Raw genomic sequence first — 21,917 nt, 5'->3', positions numbered from 1 at the left:
AGCAAGTACTCACCAGCATCAGCATCCTCAGGGCACCACCAGCCCTGATTGTCCCTGCCTGGGCCCCCAGGGCTCCCCCACAGCCCAGGACCGCACGTCAGCCCCCAGGGCCACCAGCCCCTGACCCAAGAATGCCACAGCAGGGCTCCCCACAGCCCTGCCAGGCCACGGGCCTCACTGAGCTGCGGGCCCAGGAACCTCCCCATAAAATAGGTTTGCTCGCTCTTCATCCCCTCCCTCAGTTGCTATTATTCCAGTTACCAACGTACACTTACCAACGTACACTAGTGTCTTCCCTTTTGTCTCTGTTCCGCAGTAATTTATTGTTGTAATGTAGGACTGAGTGACAATTTCTAAGTGAATTTTCTTATAGGAATGCCAAAGGCTCACATAGCAAACTAAACATTGTGAACTGAAACAGCCAAACCACTACAGCATAAGGGCTAACACTCCGAAGGCTCCCTTTGCTACTGCACACCATGGTTTTCAGCAGCTCCATTGAACCCACAGGGGCCTTACCCTTCCAAAAGGGCTGAAAATGGTGGAGAATCAGACACAGACAAGTAATTAATCGATTTGTAAAGACTAACAAATGGTTGAAAGGATTGCTGTAAGAAAAAAAACAACAAACACCTTCTTACTGTAAATCGCTTTCCAATTTGTGTATTTACAGCTGTTTTAAGTCCCTAAGCATGGATCCACATATTTCTCAAGATAAATATTGCCATAGTTTTTATTGAAGTGATATTTGTCATTAAAAATTAATTTGACTAATTTTCCCTTTCTACAGGGCTAATTGCCCAGAAATCCACTCTGGACAGACCTTTGTGCCCCTCTCTTTGCTCCCAACAGCATTTCACCTCATGAATCGCATCGAGGTTTCCACCATCACCACTACTTTGAGAAAGCATTTCTTGGTGTTGCCTTTTCCGGTGTGTGATTGCCCACGGAAACCAGATGGCATCTCCTCTGCTTCACCACAGTTTCTAAACCCAATAGACTTTTTAAAGCAACGACACAAGCACGATCAGTGCGAGTACTGGCACTTAAAGCCACTTGAGACAAAAGGTTTGCATTAGTTCCCCCCTGGGTGGCCTTGCTTCCATCACCTCTCACGCAAACACCTGCTGCAGAATCATAGAATCACAGAATATATTGGAAAGGACCTTTGCAGGTCATCTAGTCCAACCCCCCTGCAGTGAGCAGGGACATCTTCAACTAGATCAGGCTGCTCAGAGCCTCATCAAACCCAGCCTTGAATGTCTCCAGGGATGGGGCCTCCACCACCTCTCTGGGCAACCTGTTCCAGTGCCTCACCACCCTCACTGTAAAGAACTTCTTCCTAATGTCTAATCTAAACCTACCCTGCTCTAGTTTAAAACCACTGCCCCTCGTCCTATTGCTACATGTCCTTGCAAACAGCCCCTCCCCAGCTTTCCTGTAGGCCCCCTTCAGGTACTGGAAGGCCGCTGTAAGGTCTCCCCAGAGCCTTCTCTTCTCCAGGCTGAACAACCCCAGCTCTCTCAGCCTGTCTTCATAGGAGAGGTGCTCCAGCCCTCATCTTTGTGGCCCTCCTCTGGAGCCACTCCAACAGCTCCATATCCTTCTCGTGCTGAGACCCCGAACATCTCACAAGCCCTGCTTGGGCCTCCACCCTACCCAATACCCTCCTGCCTCGTTCTTCGCGGGCATAACCCGCCGCCGCCGCCATTGTGCCACAAGCCTTTGCTCTGACAGACTGACGGGCACGCGAGGCCGCCGGCGCCTGCGCGCGCCACCGCCTAGTTCTTGGCCCTCCCCCAGCCCCTCCCCACTGAGGGCAAACCGCGCTTTCCACGCCCCCTTTGCCCACGGTGCCGCCTCTGCGCCTGCGCCGCTCCCCGCCCGCCAATCCCCCGCTGTTTTTTCCGCTAGGCGGGGCGAACTGTCACCTTCCCCACATCCCATTGGCTGCCGGACGGGCCAGGGCGGGTGCGCGCGCACCCCCCTGTCCGTCCCCGCCCCCCCTCCCCTGGCCGGGGACTTCTTCCCGCTGTGCCACCGGCCCAGGGGTCGCCAGCCCGTCCCCCGACCCAGCCACGCACCCCCAGCCGCCGCCGCCGCGGCCGCGCAGGGGGGCCTGCCCCAAGCTGGGAAGGAGCCGTGGCTGCTAGGGCTGCAGCGTTACCCCTTCGGTATGTTGGTGGTGGTTGTCTCTGTTTATCTCCCCCCCACACACCTCACCCCCGCAGCTCCGGGGGCCGCAGCCGGGGGGCCATCCCCCGGACCCGGGAGGGCGGTGTCCGGCCGGTCTGCCTGCCTGCTCGCCCTGCGGGCCCCGCGACCTGCGGGCCGTAGTGCGGCGGGGCGGCCTTGCGGGGTGGCGGGGCGGCAGCGCGGCCGGGCGTCCCCGGGGCCTGTGCGATGGGTTTCTCCGGGCCGGCTGCTCGTTTCTCGGCTGGGCCTGGGGGGCCGTGTGGTAACGGCGGGGGTTCGCAGCGGTGGGCGGGTGACCGCGGCCTCCAGGGCGTTCTCCGGCATCAGGTGTGGCGGGAGGTGAAGCGCTCTCCCCCGCTGCTGGCCGCTCCTTCCCGAGTTTCAAGTAACTTTCCTCGTCAATGGGCAGCGAGACCCGCCCGCGTCCCGGCGACGGAGCGGGGTCGGGCGCCGGGGGCTTGGCAGCGGCACCGGGGATGGGGAGCACAGCCGCCGGCTGCTTCTGCACGCCCGAACGAAAGGCAGCTCTAAAGCCTGGCCCTCGGGCAGCGTTACCTGCCGCGCTTCGGTTCGCAGGTGTGTTGCTTCGCGTTGGAGGCACGGCCGTCTCCCGGCCGCCGGAGTCTTTTAACGGATCTACTCGCGCGGAGCAGTTCTCCCTGGTTTACGCGTCGGAGGGTGGTGCTAAAGTTGGTGCGCGAGTACAGACCTGGCGATGCAGGCGTCCTTCTTTCTTTGGTGTAAGTGCAGTGTTATGGTACGTGCGCTCGCCGTTGGGGTTTGCTTCGCTTAGTGTCAGCAGCGCTCTGTGAGGGAGTACTGTTCTGAAAAACTCAGATGTTTCCTTTCCCTAATTCTGTTGTGTTTGAAATTCACAAGCAGCAGGATTTGTGTATTTCTGAATGTTTCTTTTGACTTTCCTGAACTATAAAATTTAGAGTTTGTTTGGGTTTGCTTTATTTAGTTTTTTGTTTGTTGGGTTTGTTTGTTTTTTGTTTTTTTTTTTCAGGGGGCCCTTTTAAAATTATTCAGAATTCTAGTAATTCTGTCCTTTTCCAGCATAAAGCCTTTTAACACTAGGATGTGATACACTGGATTTAGTAGCTTAGAATATTTGCCTTTCATCTTCCTATATTTCTTTAAAAATTGTATGCAGAAGCTAAATTGACATGGACACCTAAATATTTTCATGTCTTTGCTGACAAAGACAGAGCTGTAATATGAGGTCATAAATCTATTGCTGTGTTCAGTCTCCTTATAAAAACAGTTGTGGGTTGTTTTTTTTTAAAGTTAAAACTTGTTTGAGTACTTAAGTGTGACCATGTAGTTTTGAGTATGTAGTTATTAGACACATCTGGGAAACTAATATTCCATAATCTGCTTCTTCATGTGTATTGTTTAGCATGTGTACTTTATTTTCCAGTATTTTATCCACAAAATCTGTTCAGTGCCCACGTTCAGTCAAGGAGTTGTACTTGTATCTTGACCAAGCCTTGCAGTTAGTCAAAATCAGTAAGACTATGCTGATTTGCTGATTGGTCATACTTAAATGCACAATAGAATAAGTAAGGGCTTCTCTGCAAGCGGTTTGTATATCCGGGTCCTAGGATGCACAGCTTCCTAGGAAAATAAAGGATTTGATTCTACTAGGAAGGCCGTTAGGGACTTCTAAGGACAGAACTTGATGGCTTAGGCTCTAAACCATATTTTATATCATGTCAGCTTCAAACTACCCTTTTGCCAAATTTGCTTAAAGTTTCATCTCAATGTAGGCCTTGAAAGTAAGGAAGAACGTTGTGTATTTTCTGCACACCTGCCCCTGAATCTCCTGTACTTCCTGCACTTTTGTTTGTGGAGTTTCTTTTGCTGTCTCCTTCCACCCCTGCCTTTGAGGGATTTCACAGTTTCTCATTTTATATCTGTCCCACAAGATTGTAACAGTTGTGAAATATAGCATTCTTGTTGATCTCTGTAGCTGTCAAAATGGTAAGACAAATTCTTCATGTCCAGCTTTTTGTGATGGCACAGGGACGTGAGAGGCTCTGTAAAACTAGGTCTCTTTTGTACAGTTAGATTTCTTGGTGCATATGTCTATGTCCAAACCTTTTGCAAGTTTAGTGGCCACTGCATAGTGAAATTTCAGTGTGGGCATTTGATTTTGTAATACTTATCGCTGACTAATGTATTTAATCTCACAGAGACTGAAAATACGTTTGAGAAAACGACAAAATGAGTAGTCGTCGAAAACGTGCACCTCCATCAAAAGTAGATGAGGAGAAAAAGAAAAAGCTCTGCTGGAATATGCATGAAGACCGGATAAATGAGGTGATAACATTAGATGATGAAGTGACTAATGACGACCACGTTCCAGGTCCAAGCACTTCTTCTGCATCCTTCATTGTTATAAATGATGATAGCACTGATGAAGATCTCATTCAAAAAGAAGGCAGTGGCTCAAAATCTGTTAAGTTTTTGACGGTTAACGATGAAGATGACTCTTATTCCATCTTGCCTCCCGTGTCAGTACAGCTAAATATTATAGTCTTGCCATACCGTGCAGATGGGTCCTGGAAAGCTTTGTTGGGAGAATTTGCTCTTCATCTTCCTTCTGAGCAAATTCTAACTGATGAATTCCATGAAAGGAGCTTTACTTTGAAAGGAGACTCTGATGATCAGCTGCAGGTCTGTGTTCATGAAAGAAGTGAAGAAGAGTGCAGTAATGAAACAAAAGAATACCAGGGTGCTTATGAACAATGTATTTTGGTGGAACCAACTTTAGGTGGTGAAATATTGGAAGGCTTGAGGTGGTTGCAAAAGAAAAAGATAATTGGACTTTATCAAAGACCTGGAGAAGCTCAAGCTTTAAAGGTATGGGTTCATATATTTGTTTTGCATTTTAGAAATTCTTCTATTTGGTTTGAAATATAAAATAAAAACCTCTGAGCAATGAAGTCTGGCAGCTACCATATATTTTTATAATGTGATGAACATATATAGTTTCTACATGCTTATGTAAATATTTCCAGTGTTTTTTTTCCTAAAAATTTCTTTTTACTGTTGCACCGTTAGTAATGCATTACACAAAGGAATCAAAGAAGCTTTTAACTGCAATGTACTGTATCCTCTATATGGTGACTTTTAGTAGATTTATTATATCTGTCTATGTCTGCTAACTTTCAAAGCACTGTTGTTATTTTCATACTCTTCTGTTTATAACATTCTGTCATTGCAAAAGTTAATTAAATTACTAACTGTGTAACCATTTCACAGGTCGGAATTTACCTGCTGGAAGCTGGGCTAAGTAAACCAGAGTTTCTCAGTGATGGAGGTGGAAGACCCAAAAAAGCTAATCAGCTGATTCAGAAACTCATGGAAAAGTTCTATAGTTTTTTAATTCCAGGTAATGTGATTCAGCTGAATGTTGATGAATATTTTTTGTTATTAAAGTGTATTTTTTTTAGTAGTTTTATATGTAAGAGAAAATAGTAAGTTATTCCTGCCATGTCGAGCAACTTTATTTTCAAGGTAATATTATTGGGTAATTCTCTCCATATTGTTGTCTGTCCAGTAATCATATGCTAATTAGCTTATGGTCAAATTACAGGTGTTAACATTCCTTCTCTACAGATAAGGCACTGAGGCACATAGAAGTTTGAGTCCTTACCATTTTGGGTGAGGCTGCATCCGGAGTACTGTGTCCAGTTCTGGGCTCCCCGGTTCAAGAGGGACAGGGAACTGCTGGAGAGGGCACAGCAAAGGGCTACCAAGATGATTAGGGGACTTGAACACCTCTCTTAGGAAGAAAGGCTGAAGGATTTGGGTCTGTCCAGTCTGGAAAAAAGAAGACTGAGGGGGGATCTTATCAACACTTATAAATCCTTAAAGGGTGGGTGTCAGGAGGATGGGGCCTGGCTCTTTTCAGTGGTGCCCAGGGACAGGACAAGAGGTACTGGGCACAAACTTGAGCATAGCAAGTTCCACCTAAACATCAGGAGGAACTTCTTTCCTGTGAGGGTGGCAGAGCACTGGAACAGGCTGCCCAGGGAGGTGGTGGAGTCTCCATCTCTGGAGACATTCAAACCCCGCCTGGACTCATTCCTGTGCAGCCTGCTCTCAGTGACCCTGCTCTGGCAGGGGGCTTGGACTAGATGATCTCCAGAGGTCCCTTCCAACCCTACCATTTTGTGATAAAGTAGAATACTTGCTTATGAAACATATTAGAGAAACTGAATTTTTTTAAATAGTGCAATGCCATCTGTTTCTCAAAGGTAAAAAAATACTAAGATGAAGGCAATATAACTGAATTACATTTTGAAATAGTTAAACGCATAATTAAATATTCACTGTCTAATAAGTAACTGAGAGGTAAACTTTTTCAGTATAATTTTAAAAATCCTTGTGGTACATAGAACCATTTAATTAAAAAAATATTTGAGAGAATGAACAAAGCAAGAAAGGTATGGACAAACCACATCCAATTGTATGAGAAAACATTTTACTTTAGAGTATATTGTAGTATTTGCTCCCCTGTAAAATTCTGGGTAGACTTAGTTTATACAGAAGTCAATTTATTATGCTCTGAAACATGAGATTTGAAAATCTTATATTAGCCAGTATGATGATAGGTGTCATTATAGATCAACTTAATTGATCAAAGTTATACTCTGCAATGACTCTAATATCTCTGTCCTTTCCATGAAGTGAGGCATGTGTGTGAGAGGAGCCCTTGAAACTGTTTCTGTAGTATATAAAGCTGCATGCTCTGCTTGGTGCTTTTCCTTTGGCTGGAACATTAACAGCCCCACCTGTGCACTCTGGTTGCCTGGTTTAGATTACAAGTCTTTATAGTTACAGTTTTCATGAATTTGTAGAAACTTAATGTCTTTCAGAATTCTCTTTTCCCTTGTGAAGCACTGGAATTGTTCCATTGACTTAAAGGGATTAGGGGAGGGCGCTGGTGGCTGCCATACATAGGCACATCATTTCCTGCTGTTTGTTTTGGAAACCATTCTTCACCTTCACCATTTATTTGAATGAAGAAAAGCTTTTTCCGTAAAAGAATCCTAAAGGCATCCTCCAAACTTTATTTTAAGATTAAGCTCTCTAGTGTTTGTGCCAGGGACATCTCTTTGTTAGCACGAGGCATCATCGTTATGTGGGGCATCATAATTTGATTGGATTCTGCCTGCTATTATCTGTTTTCTTTTTGTCAGTATGATATTATACTTTTAAGTATACCTTAAGGTCACTTTGTGCTGAAAATGCTGATGCCTTGATGGGCTTCTGAATTTATATTAATTTTTTTTAAGAAAAATTCTGCAAGGTGGATTTATCTCCAGTACTAGCTATGGTTAGTGTCTTTCTTTAAACTATAGAGTTGTACAGCTGTTCCTAGGTAAGTACTAAAAACAGTTCTATTGGTACCAATGTTTGTAATTTGAGACCTAAAACACTGTTAAAACTTGCCCTCTAAGTCTTTTGTTCCCTCATCTTATGTCAGTTTCCTAAAATGCTGACCCTTGAATTTTTTGTTGCTTTTTGGTCTATAGTGCTTAAGTTCTGTGTATGCCCATATATCCAAATCATGTGAAAAATATACGTAAGCACAAGACCTTCTTTCCTAGAGGCTAGAAAAGAAGCGTAGGCCTTCTGTCCTAGAGGGTACATACTTCTCTTGAGGTGGGATTTTAATTTCTAAAGTATACCATGTCTGAATTTCTGCAATGGTGCAAGTGGTGAGAATTTCATTTTGTCCTACTGCTGCAGTTTTCTTATTCAGATGGATAATTTAAAATTAACATGAAAGCTCACTGAAGAGAATCTCCTGTTGTGTTTTTTTTTAATATGTTATCATAAAAAAAATTTAGAGATCCTTGACAACCCACTGTGATTTCACCCCTTCTATAAGATCATCAGCCAATGTTAACATTCACATCTGAAATGTGAGTTATTTGTGGTTCTGTATCAGTTGGAAATGTTTGGTGGAAGGTCTTTATTAAATAAATCAGGTCTGGTCATTCTATCTCTAAATTCTAAAGGAAGAGCTTTGCTGATTGTGTATACTTCTGTGATGGTGATAGCATGTTAATCTTAACTTTCAGGAACGTAATGCTCATTGTTTCTTACTGCTGCTGTCTGAGTCAGGTGCAGCCATGACATATGTTTAAATGATGTTTTGCTTTGCTTGCTTTCATGTGTTAACTAAATAAGTTGCAGCAAAATTTACTGAAATGTTGACCAAAGTTGATTGATAATGCATGTCTTGAATGACTTGGTGTATGCAGATGAGCTGGAGGAAGATGAGGAAGAATCTGACACAGAACTAGAGCGACAAAATATTGAAGAGCTTTATGACTTTGTAAGGCACACCCATCAGCAGGATATCCAGTTACTGAGAGAGGATGTGCAGCATCCTGCATTAATTCCTATCCTGAGGCCATACCAAAGTGATGCCGTCAACTGGATGCTTCACCAAGAGAACCTCACAAGCAGTGGCAAGTATTTAGGTCTGGAAAAATTGCATAAATTGAGGAAGGTGGCATTGTATTGTCAGCAGTAATGTTTTCTTGCTGTTTGATTAGAAGCTTTGTTAATTCATTACTGTTTTTATAAAAGCTGTTTTTTTTGGTAGTATGCTAAATGATAAACCAAACTGCTGAACAGGAGTTGATGTCTCTTGTTGGTCATGAAGCACTGTGGAGGTAGACATCTGCTTTTTGTCTCTAAATGTCATAGTAAGGCTGTGAGTAATTCTAAGCAATGTGCTGTTTATAGAGAAACCTCATAATGGTAACATGAACTCTTTCTCCATAGAAAATGCACTGCACTTCTTATGGCGGGAGGTCACCACTCTGGATGGAGTAAAAATCTACTATAATCCATTTACTGGCTGGTATGTTTTTATAGTTATCTCTTTCTGAGAACACCTCAAGGTTGTACTTTGTGAAAACCTTATTGGCAGCTTTTGCTTGGAGGATATAAGCTAATCCATAACTGCCACTTTTCGGTTGGCAACTAAAGAATTAGAACAGTGATATCTTTAATTTGGAAAAAAAAAAGGGGACAAACTGGACTATATAATGCACAGGTAAATATGTAAATCTTGAGTTGAAGACATAATTCTTAAAGCTTTTTTTTAATTTCAATGCAAATTTGTAGTTTTAAGATTAACATTTTTTTAAATTAGAGCATTGGAGGCTTTGACCTTCTGATCCAATGTTTTTAAAATGTAAGGGAAGGAGGCAGTGTAATGCTTTTTATTGATGCTGGATATTGCATTACTAATTCTGTTTCACTTTTCTCATTAATTTGGTTAGAACAGAACCTTTTGATTGCTAGTTTGCTTCTTATTTTTTTCCCCTACATAACTTTCAGATATTTAACACATGTGAATATAAATATATTTCAATTTTTTGGAGACTAATTTTATGCAATGCTAAGGTTAGCAAAGCAAGGCCTGTTAGGAGGGGAAAAAATCCAAAAGCTTCTGGTGTACATATTTGTCTTGGTCAGATTTGTACACCCAAAAAGCTTGCTAGCTTTTGTCAATCTCAGCTTATCTAATAAGAGATAATGCCTTACCTTACAAACTTTGCCTTGCTGAAGCTATTCTCTCTGTCTCTCTGAACATTTGCATCTCTGTCACACCATTCTGTAGTTACTGACTTTCATTTGGGAATATACTTGAATTTTAGTATTATCCGTGAGCATCCGATTGCTGGACCCCAGTGGCCTGGAGGTATTTTGGCAGATGAGATGGGTCTCGGAAAAACAGTAGAAGTGTTGGCTCTTATTCTGACTCATACCCGACCAGACATTAAACAAGATGATCTGACATTACCTGAGGTAAGAAAACCAGAATAAGATTTAGTATGAAGAAAATACTTTTCAGAATTAATAGAAATGCACTTCTCTTGAGTTTATTGCTTTCTGCTTTATAGAAGTCCCAACTTAAAGCAGGATTAAAGTACAGTGAAAGTTTTTTCCTTTGTAGGATGTGACACTTGGTGGCATAAATAGTGGGATGGTTTGCATGAGAAGCGATTGGTAGTTTGCTGTTGTTGAAGGGTGTTAGCAGACAACTGTGCTGTTAACAGGCTGTTGGTAGTTTATGTGCAATCTGGGAGTGTATAAATTTGTAGTTTAGTCTACTATATGGGAAATCATTCTCCCTTTCACATCATTGTATTGATGAGTATCAAACATTCATTAGACATACGTTCTGTGCTAAAAGAAGGGATGATTTAAACTCACTGAATAAAGATTTTTGCTTTACCTCTGTTTCATATAGCAAATAGGCTTTTTTAGCAACAGTTTTCCGTCTTTCCACTTTCCTCATCATACATCCTGTGAAAACTTAGCACATTCACTAAACCCACAAAATTCTCTCTGAAGGGAGAGAACCTTTATCCTTTAGTAAACTCTTAACACTTCCCTGGGTTCCATCCTTTTGAATTCATGGCAGTGAGTTTCATTGTACATCTATTCTTAACGATCTCCTGCCTGCTTGTAATTTTATCAGTTAAAAAGACCTAATTCTCAAAGAGGGACTAAGATTCTTCTTAAATGTGTCAGAGGGTCAGCACTGAGGAGTGTGAAGAGGGGAGCATTAGCACTAAAGCATCTGGACATCAACTGGCAGCAATAGCTAGAGACGATAACTTTTGGAGAGCTGGAGTTATGAAACTGTTTCATGATATGAGTAGTTGGGACAGACGTCCTAGCTAACATTTTGGTATCTTTGTGAACAGAATTATATGACATTGCCTGTGGTTAAAAGGCACTATTCCACTCATCCAGAAGGCCTCTTGTCATCTGTATTTTTCTTGTCTTTGTATGATGTCCTGGGAAAAAAACAGACAGACAAACAAAACAAAAGGGCTTTATTCCAGCAGAGACTTTCTGGATGACTCCTGGCTTGTGTAAGCCAATGTCAGAGTTACTCCAAGTATATCAACTCAGTGTAGTGATCAAACAGTGTCTGGAGTTTCATTGCAGTTACTGTTTAAGAACTCTGCAAAGCAACCAATTGGACAGGGCAGAGTGAAGTGTTGATGAATACAACTATAAAACAATTAATCATAGATATATTGGCACTATGTTTGTTCCAGCTTTGGGATTCATTTTTATATCCCTGTTCTTGAGTATACATCTCCTTGAATTAAATATCAGTAATAATTATGTAAATGTTTGGGGGGCAGTCCCTAAAAAGAGAAACTTACTTGTTATACAGCTAACTAGGGCTTTTCAATCTGTATTGCTTACCTCCCTTTCTGTTTCTAGCTACATATTAAATATTATATTTTTCTCACCCCATCAGTAACCTAGGTCACTTAACCTAGTAATCGCAGAACCTAGTAATCTATGGCTATAGATTCCTGCAACTTAATTCTGAAGTAGTGGAGGACGTAAGCGGCTTGCAGGACTGCTCTTTCTTTTCTCAGTGTAGGGTGCTGAACATACTTTGCTGAAAAACTGAACTGAATGGGGTATCACTCTGTACACTAAAAAGGAGTTACCTGAGCAAATTACTGAGATCAGAGCACACATCTATAGCAGATGCTTATTTTCAGATGTGAAAGGATTAATGAAGTTCAGAATTACTGTGAAGAGACATGAGCTAATAACTATTTAATGTTGTCTGCATTAGGGTAAGCTTGTGAACTTCTTTGTTCCACCTAAACCTTTAGAAGGAAATAAAAAGAAAAAAACAAAGGAGATGGAGCTTAAACTGAAGGAAAAAATACAATATCCCAGTAAGTATTTCTGATGACTCTTTAAAATACACTTTGCTTTTGGCATAAGTCTTATATTGGCCACTGACCATGAGTTCAAGGCTACTCTTCACTTCTGCAGAATGAAGTGATTCTTTTGCTGAGCGCTGTGATGTAGGATTGCATGCTGCAAGCAAGTGATCCACATTTAAAAATAAACTTACCGATTCAGCTCCCTGTGCTACAGAGCTCCATGTAACTTAAAGGTCATTGTAAGAGAGTTTATGCATTTAACTGAAGTACACTGTCTTTTTATAAGGTTCAATAAGAAAATTGAGTGACTTGTTTCTGTTGCTGCTCAATGTTGTCTTAGAACCACTGAAAAACAGCGATTTTTGGGGCTACCTTAAGTAAAGCATCGCCAAACTTCTGCCTGTCTCTTCTTTTTTTTTTTTTTTAATTTTTTAGGTGAACATGATGTTTAGCGCTCTCTTTAATATGCATTCTCTGAGGTAACTTTCATTTTATCTGAGCTGTAAATTTCTTTTGCTTTGATTCTACACATAGGCTTACGAGTGATGATATTAGCAGCTGTAAAGGAAATGAATGTGAAGAAAGGAGCATCCATTATTGCAATATTTAAGTACATCAGTTCTATATATAGGTATGACATACAGAGAAATAGACGGCTTCTCAAAAGAACTCTAGAAAAACTACTTGCAGAACAAGTAGTAGAGCAAGTCAAAGGACATGGTCTGGCTGGGTCTTTCAAGCTGGGGAAGAATTACAAGGAACAGAAGAAACGAGAAAGAACCAAAGAGCAGGTAAAAAATGCTGCCATAGTTACTTCAAAGAATCTTGCAAAAACAGATCTTATTTCTACCAATTGCGTGCTGCTGTCTGTGTTGTCTGTGTGCGCTAGTTCAGTGCCACTGGTTTATTGATAAAAATGAAGAAAACTGCAGCATTTGCTTTGACGTTCATGAACAAAGCAGCAGAAATCATAAGTAGATCAAATTTGGGGCTAAAATATTAACTACATCTGTCATAAAACTTTTAAAATAGTGCTGTGGGGTCTGGCAGATGTATTGTTCTTACTGTGAAGTTGTCTTTTAAACACTGGTAAACATTAACCAAATCCTCAAACTGGAAAGTGATATAAAATCTTAATATCTATCTCATGATGTGTTTATATGTTCCAAAAAAATCAGATGAGGAGAAAGTCTGACATTCTTGTTTAATTTTGCTTTGTAGATAGCCAGGACTTCAGAAAGCATTCAGAAGAAGCAGTTAATTGATGCTAAAACTCAAACCAAAGAATCAAGAAACAGTGAAAACGTCCCTAAAATCCCTTTACAGGTGGCTATCACCATGGAAGAACATGATTATTGTACAACTAGCAAAAATAACAGGAAATCTGAAGCAGATTATGAGAACTCTGTAAAAGAGAATAACATTCAGGAAGAAGCCGTGGTCCCGAAGTCTCCTGATTTGCATGGCAACGTCCTTGTCTGCAGTGACGTGAGCAGTCATCCCGACTTTGATGTTTCTAAAACTACAGCCGATGTCCAGCAGGAAGTTCCAAAGGACCAGTCCTCACATTCCAAAGAACATGCTGGCAGTAGTGTACAACATGCCAGTTCTGTATTTCCATTTAATACTTCTGAATATCGTTTTGAATGCATCTGTGGTGAGCTTGGATTGGCCGACTATAAAGCTCGTGTGCAGTGCCTGAAATGTTACTTATGGCAGCATGCAGAATGTGTAAACTACAAAGAGGAAAACCTGAAGATCAAGCCCTTCTACTGTCCCCATTGTCTCGTGGCAATGAAACCAGTTTCCACAGGAGCAACTCTGATAATTTCTCCAAGTTCTATTTGTCATCAGTGGGTAGATGAGATCAACAGGCATGTAAGATCATCTTCTCTTCGAGTTCTGGTAAGATTATGTAGCTTCATATTCTGGAGACTTATTTTTATCAAGGTTCGGGGCTTCCTGTCTGATACTCTATTAAGTAAAATTCAGAGGTTTCTTTGTCCTTTGTGTCAGAACTCTACGTTTCTTGCTATGAGACCAATGCTGTGGCAATGCACAGTGCGTTTGTGTCCCAGAAAGTGTATCTGCATTTAGTTCTTCATTTTTTCATATCAGTTGGTCACTAGGAGATGATACAGTGGACTAGATATCCTTATCAAATGGAAGCAAATTTTGAGCAGTTGTAGCAACAGGTGGTTTCTGAGAGGGAAGGCTGTTTGTGTTGGTTTTCTTTCTGAAAAATTACCAAGGAAATTAGAAAGGTTTAACTATAGGTGTTTTGGCAGTGTCAAGTCACACTGTACATTTGCAGCAAAGCATCTCTCTGACAGTTGCTTCTCACTTTGTTCTAGATAAAAACAAATGCTTCAGTAGGTAAAGAGTTTACTTTTGAATTTCTGGTTTGAAGGCTTTACAAAAACGTCTTGGCCCTTGGTGTTTACTGAGAATAACACCATTGCAACTTGGGTGTTGCCTCTATAACATCTGCCGTATTTATTAGGATGTTGCTTGTCTGAATACCTTGTGTTGTCCTTTTATTGATTTCTAATAGCTCTATCACTAAAATAAACCTAATTAAACCTAATTGTACATATAGTAACTATGGCTATACAAGATTTTTTTTAATATAGTTAACACAGTATTCAAGGGTAGCCATTGTCTTTTATTAATGATGTAGTCAAGTTTTGTCCTTTGTATTTTTGTTAGACAAGAACCTTTGTAATGATACAGTGCTTTAAGAACTGTAGATGTTTTGAATAAAATAACAGTAGTAGTAGGTTGATTAAAGAGGGGGAAGCTTTGTATTCAGGGATATATCTGATACTTTCAGCTGTTCTGCATAGATGCCTAATGTATAAATGAATTGTAGGCCTCCAGTAAGCCATTTGTGTGAGCAGTCTAATTAGCTTTAGCGCAGCTACTAACAAATGTGTAAAACTTCAACAGTCTTTGTAGGACCCAGTGCAAGTTTTATACCAGCTTTGATGAAAACTGTCAGAAATAGATTTACATGGTAACAGTAAAATAGCTTAAATACTGAATGTTAGTACTTTACGCTGTGTGACACCTTCCATTCTAAGACAGTTTTCATTTTCTTTTAACTGCCAACTGTAAGTCATCCGGACTTGCTTTCAGTGTTGCTTCAAAATGAAAATTTGTTGGGCTTTTTTCTGTAAAGTTAAAATGAAAATAGTGCAGATGTTTCAAAGAACCAGTTTCCCATGTTAAGAGGTTTTGCATTGCATGTGAAGGGTGTTTTTTATTCTTTCAACTGCCTACAACCCATGGGAAATTCTAATGGTTTTATGTAATAGAACAAGGAATTAAAATTTATCAGTAGGTTTTGCTTTGTGGCAGGCTGTCTTTTCCTGCTGCTGTGAAAACAACCAAAACTTGGTCAAGTTGTAAACCTCCAGAAAATCTGTTCACAAATACTTGAAAGAGATCATTAGAGTTTGACAGCTATTTTTTTTCTTCTTAACAGTTGCTTCAGCAAGCATGCTCTGTTGTTTCTTTGGTTCCCCCCCTATTCTCTCTCTTTTGTTCATGTGCATTGACCTGGTGGCACATGTTCTGTTGCCACACTCTGGGGCTGAACAGAAATTTTCTGCAAGTGTTTCAGTCAGTTGACAGAAACATTGTTGTCATAAGGTACAAATGTAGAGGAAGATTATTATTGGAAGAAAAAGTATAGTTAACAGTGAAATCATCAGTGAAATCATGTGCTGAAATAAGGGGGAAATCAACTAAGGTTTTATAGAGTCACATTAATTTGGTGTATTTGACTATTAGTTGCATGAATTAAGAGAACATTAAATTTTGTGACACTGTGAGGGACTGAAAGATGGTGTGACTTTCTTAAATGGTAAATGTGTTTGTAGGTAGTTGCGGATAAACGCTAACCAAGATAGTCCATTCTTATATAATAAATCATGAAATCACAGAATGAGAGATGAATAGAAAGATGCTAGCACTTTGAAAATGAGATTAGAATATAGATTTTCTTTAAAAGATAGGGATATTCCTTTAACTGTCAGAAGAAAGCCTTATCTATTTTAATATTGTAATTAATATACAGATCTAGATGAGTGGTAAGAAGTCACTGAAGATAAAATTATTAAAGTAAGCAATGGATGCCTAGAATTTTGAAGTAGGTTTCTGAAGCAAATTGGAAACGAGAAATAATCTGTTTGAGAAGGGGAAAAAAAGGCAATTGATACGTAGCTCTAGTAATAATTGTTCTTAGTAGCTAAAAATTCTGGAGATTAAAAAGGCACTTCTATTCTGAAAATATATTTTGATTGTGTACAGTACCATTATTTGATATTATTTTAACATGTTTTGGTATTGTAAGTGTATTGGGACTCATAATACATACTGTATTTATTTTCTTTAGGTACAGAATGTTACCATGGGGAAGCATATAGTAAAATCTCTGGTTTAGCTTGTTATTTTTTTTTTTTGTTTAAACTGCTGTGTGTTTCTGAAAGTATTATACTGAAAATGACAAGGGATAGAAGAAGAATACTTCTGATATTAGAACAAATGTCAATATGAAAGACTTATAACAATATTCTGTTGGTGCACAGGGATTGTTTCTTTCTAGGGTATTCTTTCTATCTCATGAGTCTCTGTAGAGATCCTTTTTGTAGACAGAACATTACCCAGAGTATCATTTCTGTTGTTTTAAATATTTCACTACATACTTCTGTCTTTGCCTAATCATCCATGAAATTTTTGAGGCGATGGGGAGAAAGGTAAAATAAATCTACAGTAAAGGAAAGGAGAGGACTGCACATGTAACTCTGACTTACATAATGTTGCTCTGTACAACATTACAGAATACTTAATCTTGCAAACAAGTGGTATAACAAATAACTGTAGCAGAGAATACTGAAGCCTTTTCTTCAAAGGAGAAAAAAAAGGTTTTGCAAAGATACAAACAATCATACATAAAAATGTTGCATCAGTGTCCATGTTGTGTTTACTATCTGTGTTACTTGTATGAAGTTCCCACCATGCTACTATATGAATACAGGTTTTATGAATGGTTTCATATTATATGAGCAATAGTGCTAAAAGCATGCATGTATTAAGCTGTACTGGTATTTTTGCTTTTTTCATTGAAGTGTCTCTTACCTTCATTCTTTGCTGTTTTGCTATTGAATACAAATCTATATAGGTGTATCAAGGTGTGAAGAAGCATGGCTTTTTGCAGCCACACATGTTGGCAGAGCAGGAGGTGGTTATCACAACATACGATGTCCTCCGCGCTGAACTGAACTATGTAGATATACCCCACAGTAACAGTGAAGATGGGCGCCGTTTCAGGAACCAGAAGCGGTACATGGCCATCCCAAGCCCCTTAGTAGCAGTGGAGTGGTGGAGGATCTGCCTTGATGAAGCACAAATGGTTGAATGCACTACTGCAAAGGTATGACATTCCCAGTCATCCGTTTATTTAACTTGGAAAGGTTTTGACAAGCTTATTGTAAATAATGCAATAGACTTCCCTCTCCCTTCTCTTAACGTTCAGCGCGCTCAGGTAATTTGTCCTTGTAGCTTGTTTTTCAGAAATGAATTTTCTGTTGGAGTTATTTACTATTAAATGGTTCTCCTGTTGGAATTTTGGCAGACTCTGAACTATATCCAGCTCAAAAAACACTTAACATAATCTGTACTGACAGTTTAAAGAACTAGGTCATCATGTTGTATATGGTGTTTGATAGTTTCAAACAAGAGACTAGCCTGTTCAGAGGCATAGATATGTCCTTTGGGCCCAGAAGCTAAAATAGTCAGCAGTCTGTCTGCAGACTCTAGGGCTGCAGTCTGCAGAGGGAGATTATTTTAATTAGTACTTGTCCAGTCTTTTTGCCCAAGACAGGAAGGCAAAAATGCTGCTTACAAGGCTTTAATTTTTTTTTTATTCATATACAGTTTCTTTTGCTCTTTGCCTTTTTTTGAATCCTTAATTGCACTTGATTACTTGGAAGTGGATATGACTTTTATCAACTTTCAGTTTCCCTTCAAAAAATCTCAATAACTTGATACACATTTTTATAATATATTGTACAAATGATGCTTATAGGCTTGCTAATTTTACGTATGGAAAAGGTGTTCATACTTCTTAAAAATAAGGTCCGTGTGTTTTCAGTCTGTGTTCCACTATGTCTTTGTTTTTTCTTTCCTACCGTTGGTTCTATTTTCTCTTGCAAGGCTGCTGAAATGGCACTCCGTTTAAGTGGAATCAATCGCTGGTGTGTCAGTGGCACTCCTGTGCAGCGAGGATTAGAAGGTGAGATGTTATGTAGCGGTGTCATCTGTGGGTTTTCCTTGTACTGATAATTAGGTAGTGGTTTGAAATGCTTAAAATGTCTGCTGGTTTTACTCTGAATTCATTAGGTGCTCTGACTTGGTAAGCCATAACCTTAAGCATGTAATAAAGCCATCAATAAATGTATCAATATAAAAAATGCCGAGCTGAACTTTCTTTTTCTTCCTGAGTTAGATAACACTTTGGGGAGTAGAGAAGCTGTGTGTCGAACAGCTAACTCAAGTCTGTTCTTCAGTTTTCACTTAGCAGAGTGGGTAAATATTAACCCCTCTCTATTGCAGCTAAAGATACTCTGCTCTGGTTACGGAATCCTTCTAACTCTCAAATACAGCAAGCAAAGCTGTATTTGCTTTTTGCATAGCCCTGTATGAACTACTGTGGGCATCAGCTGCCGTGAACACAAATTCTAAAAATCGTTCTAAAGGTTTATGAAACTGTCTAAGTCCTTATGTAAGGACTTAATGAATTGAGATGTGTGGAGTAGGGAGCTGTATGTTAGCAGGTGTCATTTATCTTGTCTTTTTGTGATGTTCTCAGTTTCTGAAGACAGGCTTAGGCAGAGATAAAAAAAAAGGAACTGACTAGCTTTATCTCCCTGTGTTCTTTGATGGATGAGTTTGCAATGGTTTGCATGATGCAATGAGTTTGAAAGTGGATAAATCACTGTAAGCATTTGTGTGTGCGTTTGTGAACTATTGTTCAGATACCAAACTATTATAAAAGTCAATATTGTAGATTAATTAATTATGGAATTGTGAACTAAATTTATAAATACACATAATAGTTGTGAGAATACATAGGTAATAAAGCAAACACTGTAGAAGGAAGTGATTGATTTGGCTGTCATGATTGACTTGTTCAAGTCCTTATGTGTGATAATGTTGATTTAATACGTATCTGAAATGTCACGTTGTCCATAATAACGTGTTGGCCAGGTGCTTAGGCTATATTGAGGCAGTGCCCGCCACACGGGATGAAAACTGCTGGCTAATTTAAATCTGTGCCACTGCTGCTGTAATAAAGTGGGATAGGACCTCTGGGTAAACAAATGCTTCCTGCAGAGAAATGGTTCCCAGGATTTTTCTTCTCCTGGCCTATGATGTATTTGGTGAATGTCTTATGGCTCTCAGCTGAATACCAAAATTACCATAAAGCTAACAGAGCAAAGAACGTAGCCATCAGATCTTTAAGAGCTATCTATGATACCGTCATACAGTTCTATTTCTGTATTGTCCACGTGCAGCATTTAAACTTGTGCTTCTGTATTTTCCAGTAAGATTTAGATACAAGCTTAAAGTCAGTATGTCCTTAAATTTCATCCCCAAGATTATGGCTTTCTGAATTGGGCAGAATTAGCAAGCTGTATTCTCTCAATTAGTAAGAAAACTAATAAAAGTGTGTTTTGTTAATTTCTTCTGTCTTAGTAGAAAAGTGAAAGTCTTCTGAATTGCAGCTCCTTTTAGAATGGTGGGCAACAAACAGTTGGTGCACAGCAGGCTGTGAAGTAATGATACTGAGCAATATTGTTTTCGAAAAACCTGGCAAACCCAGTTAACCATATGCAATCGTGTAACTTCTGCCTCTCACCCCTGCTCTGAATAGGTTTGAATTCAATGCTCTGTTCTTCTAAACTTGAAATTAGGGAAGTGTCTCACAAATAGTTATACTCCAGCAAGTTCTATCAAAATCAACAACCAGCTGAAGCAGAGAACCCCCACCTTCCCCCACCCAGTCTCCTGTCTCAAATTAGCTATTTTCGTGAGGGAATTACTAGAAAACAAGCGGGAAAGATAATGGCCAGAATGTATTTGCTTTATGCCTGGTAACCTTTCTGTGAAAGTTAGGTTTTTTTGGAGTCATACTGTGAAGTATTAACACACAAACACTGTTACTAAACCACTTTCTTTTCTTGGCAGATCTGTATGGATTAGTCCTTTTTCTTGGAGTTGATCCTTACTGGGTCAAACATTGGTGGGACCAACTTTTATATCGACCGTATTGTAGGAAAAATCCCCAGCCTCTCTACAGTCTAATTGCCAAGATAATGTGGAGATCAGCAAAGAAGGATGTGATTGACCAAGTAAATAATCTTTGGGTTTTACAATCCCTGAACATTATTTATCAATAGCTTTATTTGCAAATTACTTACTTTATTTTTTAATTGCAGATTCAAATTCCCCCTCAGACAGAAAATGTGCATTGGCTTCACTTTTCTCCTGTGGAGAGACACTTCTATCATCGCCAGCATGAGGTGTGCTGCCAGGACGCGTTGGCAAAACTCAGGAAGATTTCAGACTGGACTCTTAAGCTTAGTAGCCTAGATAGAAGGACTGTGACTTCTATTCTGTACCCTTTGCTGCGGCTGAGGCAGGCCTGCTGTCATCCACAAGCTGTTCGGGGAGAGTTCCTGCCACTGCAGAAAAGGTGAATTTCTGCCACTTTCTAAATGGCTTGCTTTATCTAAATCAAAACTCAATTGTCCCTAACAGTGCAAGACGTTGTACAGTTCTCAGCCAAGCCTAATTTTAAGCTTCTTTTATTTAAATATCACGGAATCACGGAATTTTCAGAGTTGGAAGGGACCTCTAGAGATGATCTAGTCCAACTCTCCTACTAAAGCAGGATTGCCTAAAGCACATCCCTCAGGGCTGCATCCAGGCGGGTCTTGAAAGTCTCCAGAGAAGGGGACTCCACAACCTCCCTGGGCAGCCTGTTCCAGTGCTCTGTCACCCTCACTGTAAAGAAGTTTTTTTTTCTCATATTTGATCAGAACTTCCTATGTTCTAGCTTGTGCCCGTTACCCCTCGTCCTGTTACTGGGAACCACTGAAAAGAGTCTGGCTCCGTCCTCCTCCTTAGACCCACCCTTTAGATACTTGTAAACGTTAATAAGGTCTCCCCTCAGCCTTCTCTTCTCCAGGCTAAAGAGTCCCAGCTCTCTCAGCCTTTCCTCATAAGGGAGATGCTCCAATCCCTCAGTCATCTCTGCTGCCCTACGCTGGACTCTGTCCAGTAGTTCCCTGTCTCTCTTGAACTGGGGAGCCCAGAACTGGGCACAGCATTCCAGTTGTGGCCTCAACAGTGCAGAGTAGAGGGGGAGAATGACCTGCCTTGACCTGCTGGCCACGCTCTTCCCTAAGCAGCCCAGAATTCCGTTGGCCGCCTTGGCGACAAGGGCACATTGTTTGCTCATGGATAATTTACTGTCTATCAAGAGCCCCAGATCCTTTTCTTCAGAACTGCTTTCCAGCAGGTCCACCCCTAACCTATACTGGTGCCTGATATTCTTCCTCCCCAGGTGCAGGACCCTACACTTATCCTTGTTGAACCTCATTAGGTTCTTCTCTGCCCAGCTCTCCAGCCTGTCTAGGTCACGCTGGGTGGCAGCACAGCCCCCTGGGGTGTCAGCCACCCCACCCATTTTGGTATCCTCAGTGAATTTCCTGAGGATACACTCTGTCCCTTTGTCCAGGTCACTGATGAATATGTTAAACAATACTGTCCAAGTATTGACCTCTGGGGGACACCACTAGTTACAGGCTTCCAACTCAACCCTGCTCCATTAATCACAACCCTCTGAGACCTGTCACACAGCCAGCTCTCAATCCACCTCACTGTCCCCTCGTCTAGTTCACACTT

The 21,917-nt window shown here is 40.7% G+C and overlaps 1 protein-coding gene across 8 annotated transcripts in view; it reads left to right on the top strand.

The window, feature by feature from the left end:
* Positions 1-1,959: 1,959 nt before the first annotated feature.
* The window catches only part of SHPRH (SNF2 histone linker PHD RING helicase), a 53,073-nt gene continuing 33,115 nt past the window's right edge, over positions 1,960-21,917 (top strand). For 3 of the 8 annotated variants that reach the window (XM_074571523.1, XM_074571516.1, XM_074571524.1), the window contains exons 1-14: positions 1,960-2,174; positions 2,773-2,936; positions 4,395-5,064; positions 5,467-5,596; positions 8,481-8,702; positions 9,010-9,088; positions 9,891-10,041; positions 11,846-11,951; positions 12,477-12,733; positions 13,164-13,847; positions 17,128-17,379; positions 18,162-18,240; positions 20,196-20,359; positions 20,447-20,703. In XM_074571523.1, the coding sequence (XP_074427624.1) occupies positions 4,426-5,064; positions 5,467-5,596; positions 8,481-8,702; positions 9,010-9,088; positions 9,891-10,041; positions 11,846-11,951; positions 12,477-12,733; positions 13,164-13,847; positions 17,128-17,379; positions 18,162-18,240; positions 20,196-20,359; positions 20,447-20,703 (3,020 nt within the window). In that variant the 5' untranslated portion in view covers positions 1,960-2,174; positions 2,773-2,936; positions 4,395-4,425. Of the gene's footprint in view, positions 2,175-2,772; positions 2,954-4,394; positions 5,065-5,466; positions 5,597-8,480; positions 8,703-9,009; positions 9,089-9,890; positions 10,042-11,845; positions 11,952-12,476; positions 12,734-13,163; positions 13,848-17,127; positions 17,380-18,161; positions 18,241-20,195; positions 20,360-20,446; positions 20,704-21,917 lie in introns of those variants that run through there. The other 5 variants (XM_074571520.1, XM_074571522.1, XM_074571521.1 and 2 more) reach the window with 5 other exon arrangements.

This window comes from Larus michahellis, unplaced genomic scaffold, assembly GCF_964199755.1.
Source record: "Larus michahellis unplaced genomic scaffold, bLarMic1.1 SCAFFOLD_275, whole genome shotgun sequence".
In the NCBI taxonomy this organism is placed as follows: domain Eukaryota; kingdom Metazoa; phylum Chordata; class Aves; order Charadriiformes; family Laridae; genus Larus; species Larus michahellis.
The sequence above is the reverse complement of the archived record's forward strand: the minus strand, read 5'-3'. Positions and strand labels throughout refer to the sequence as shown.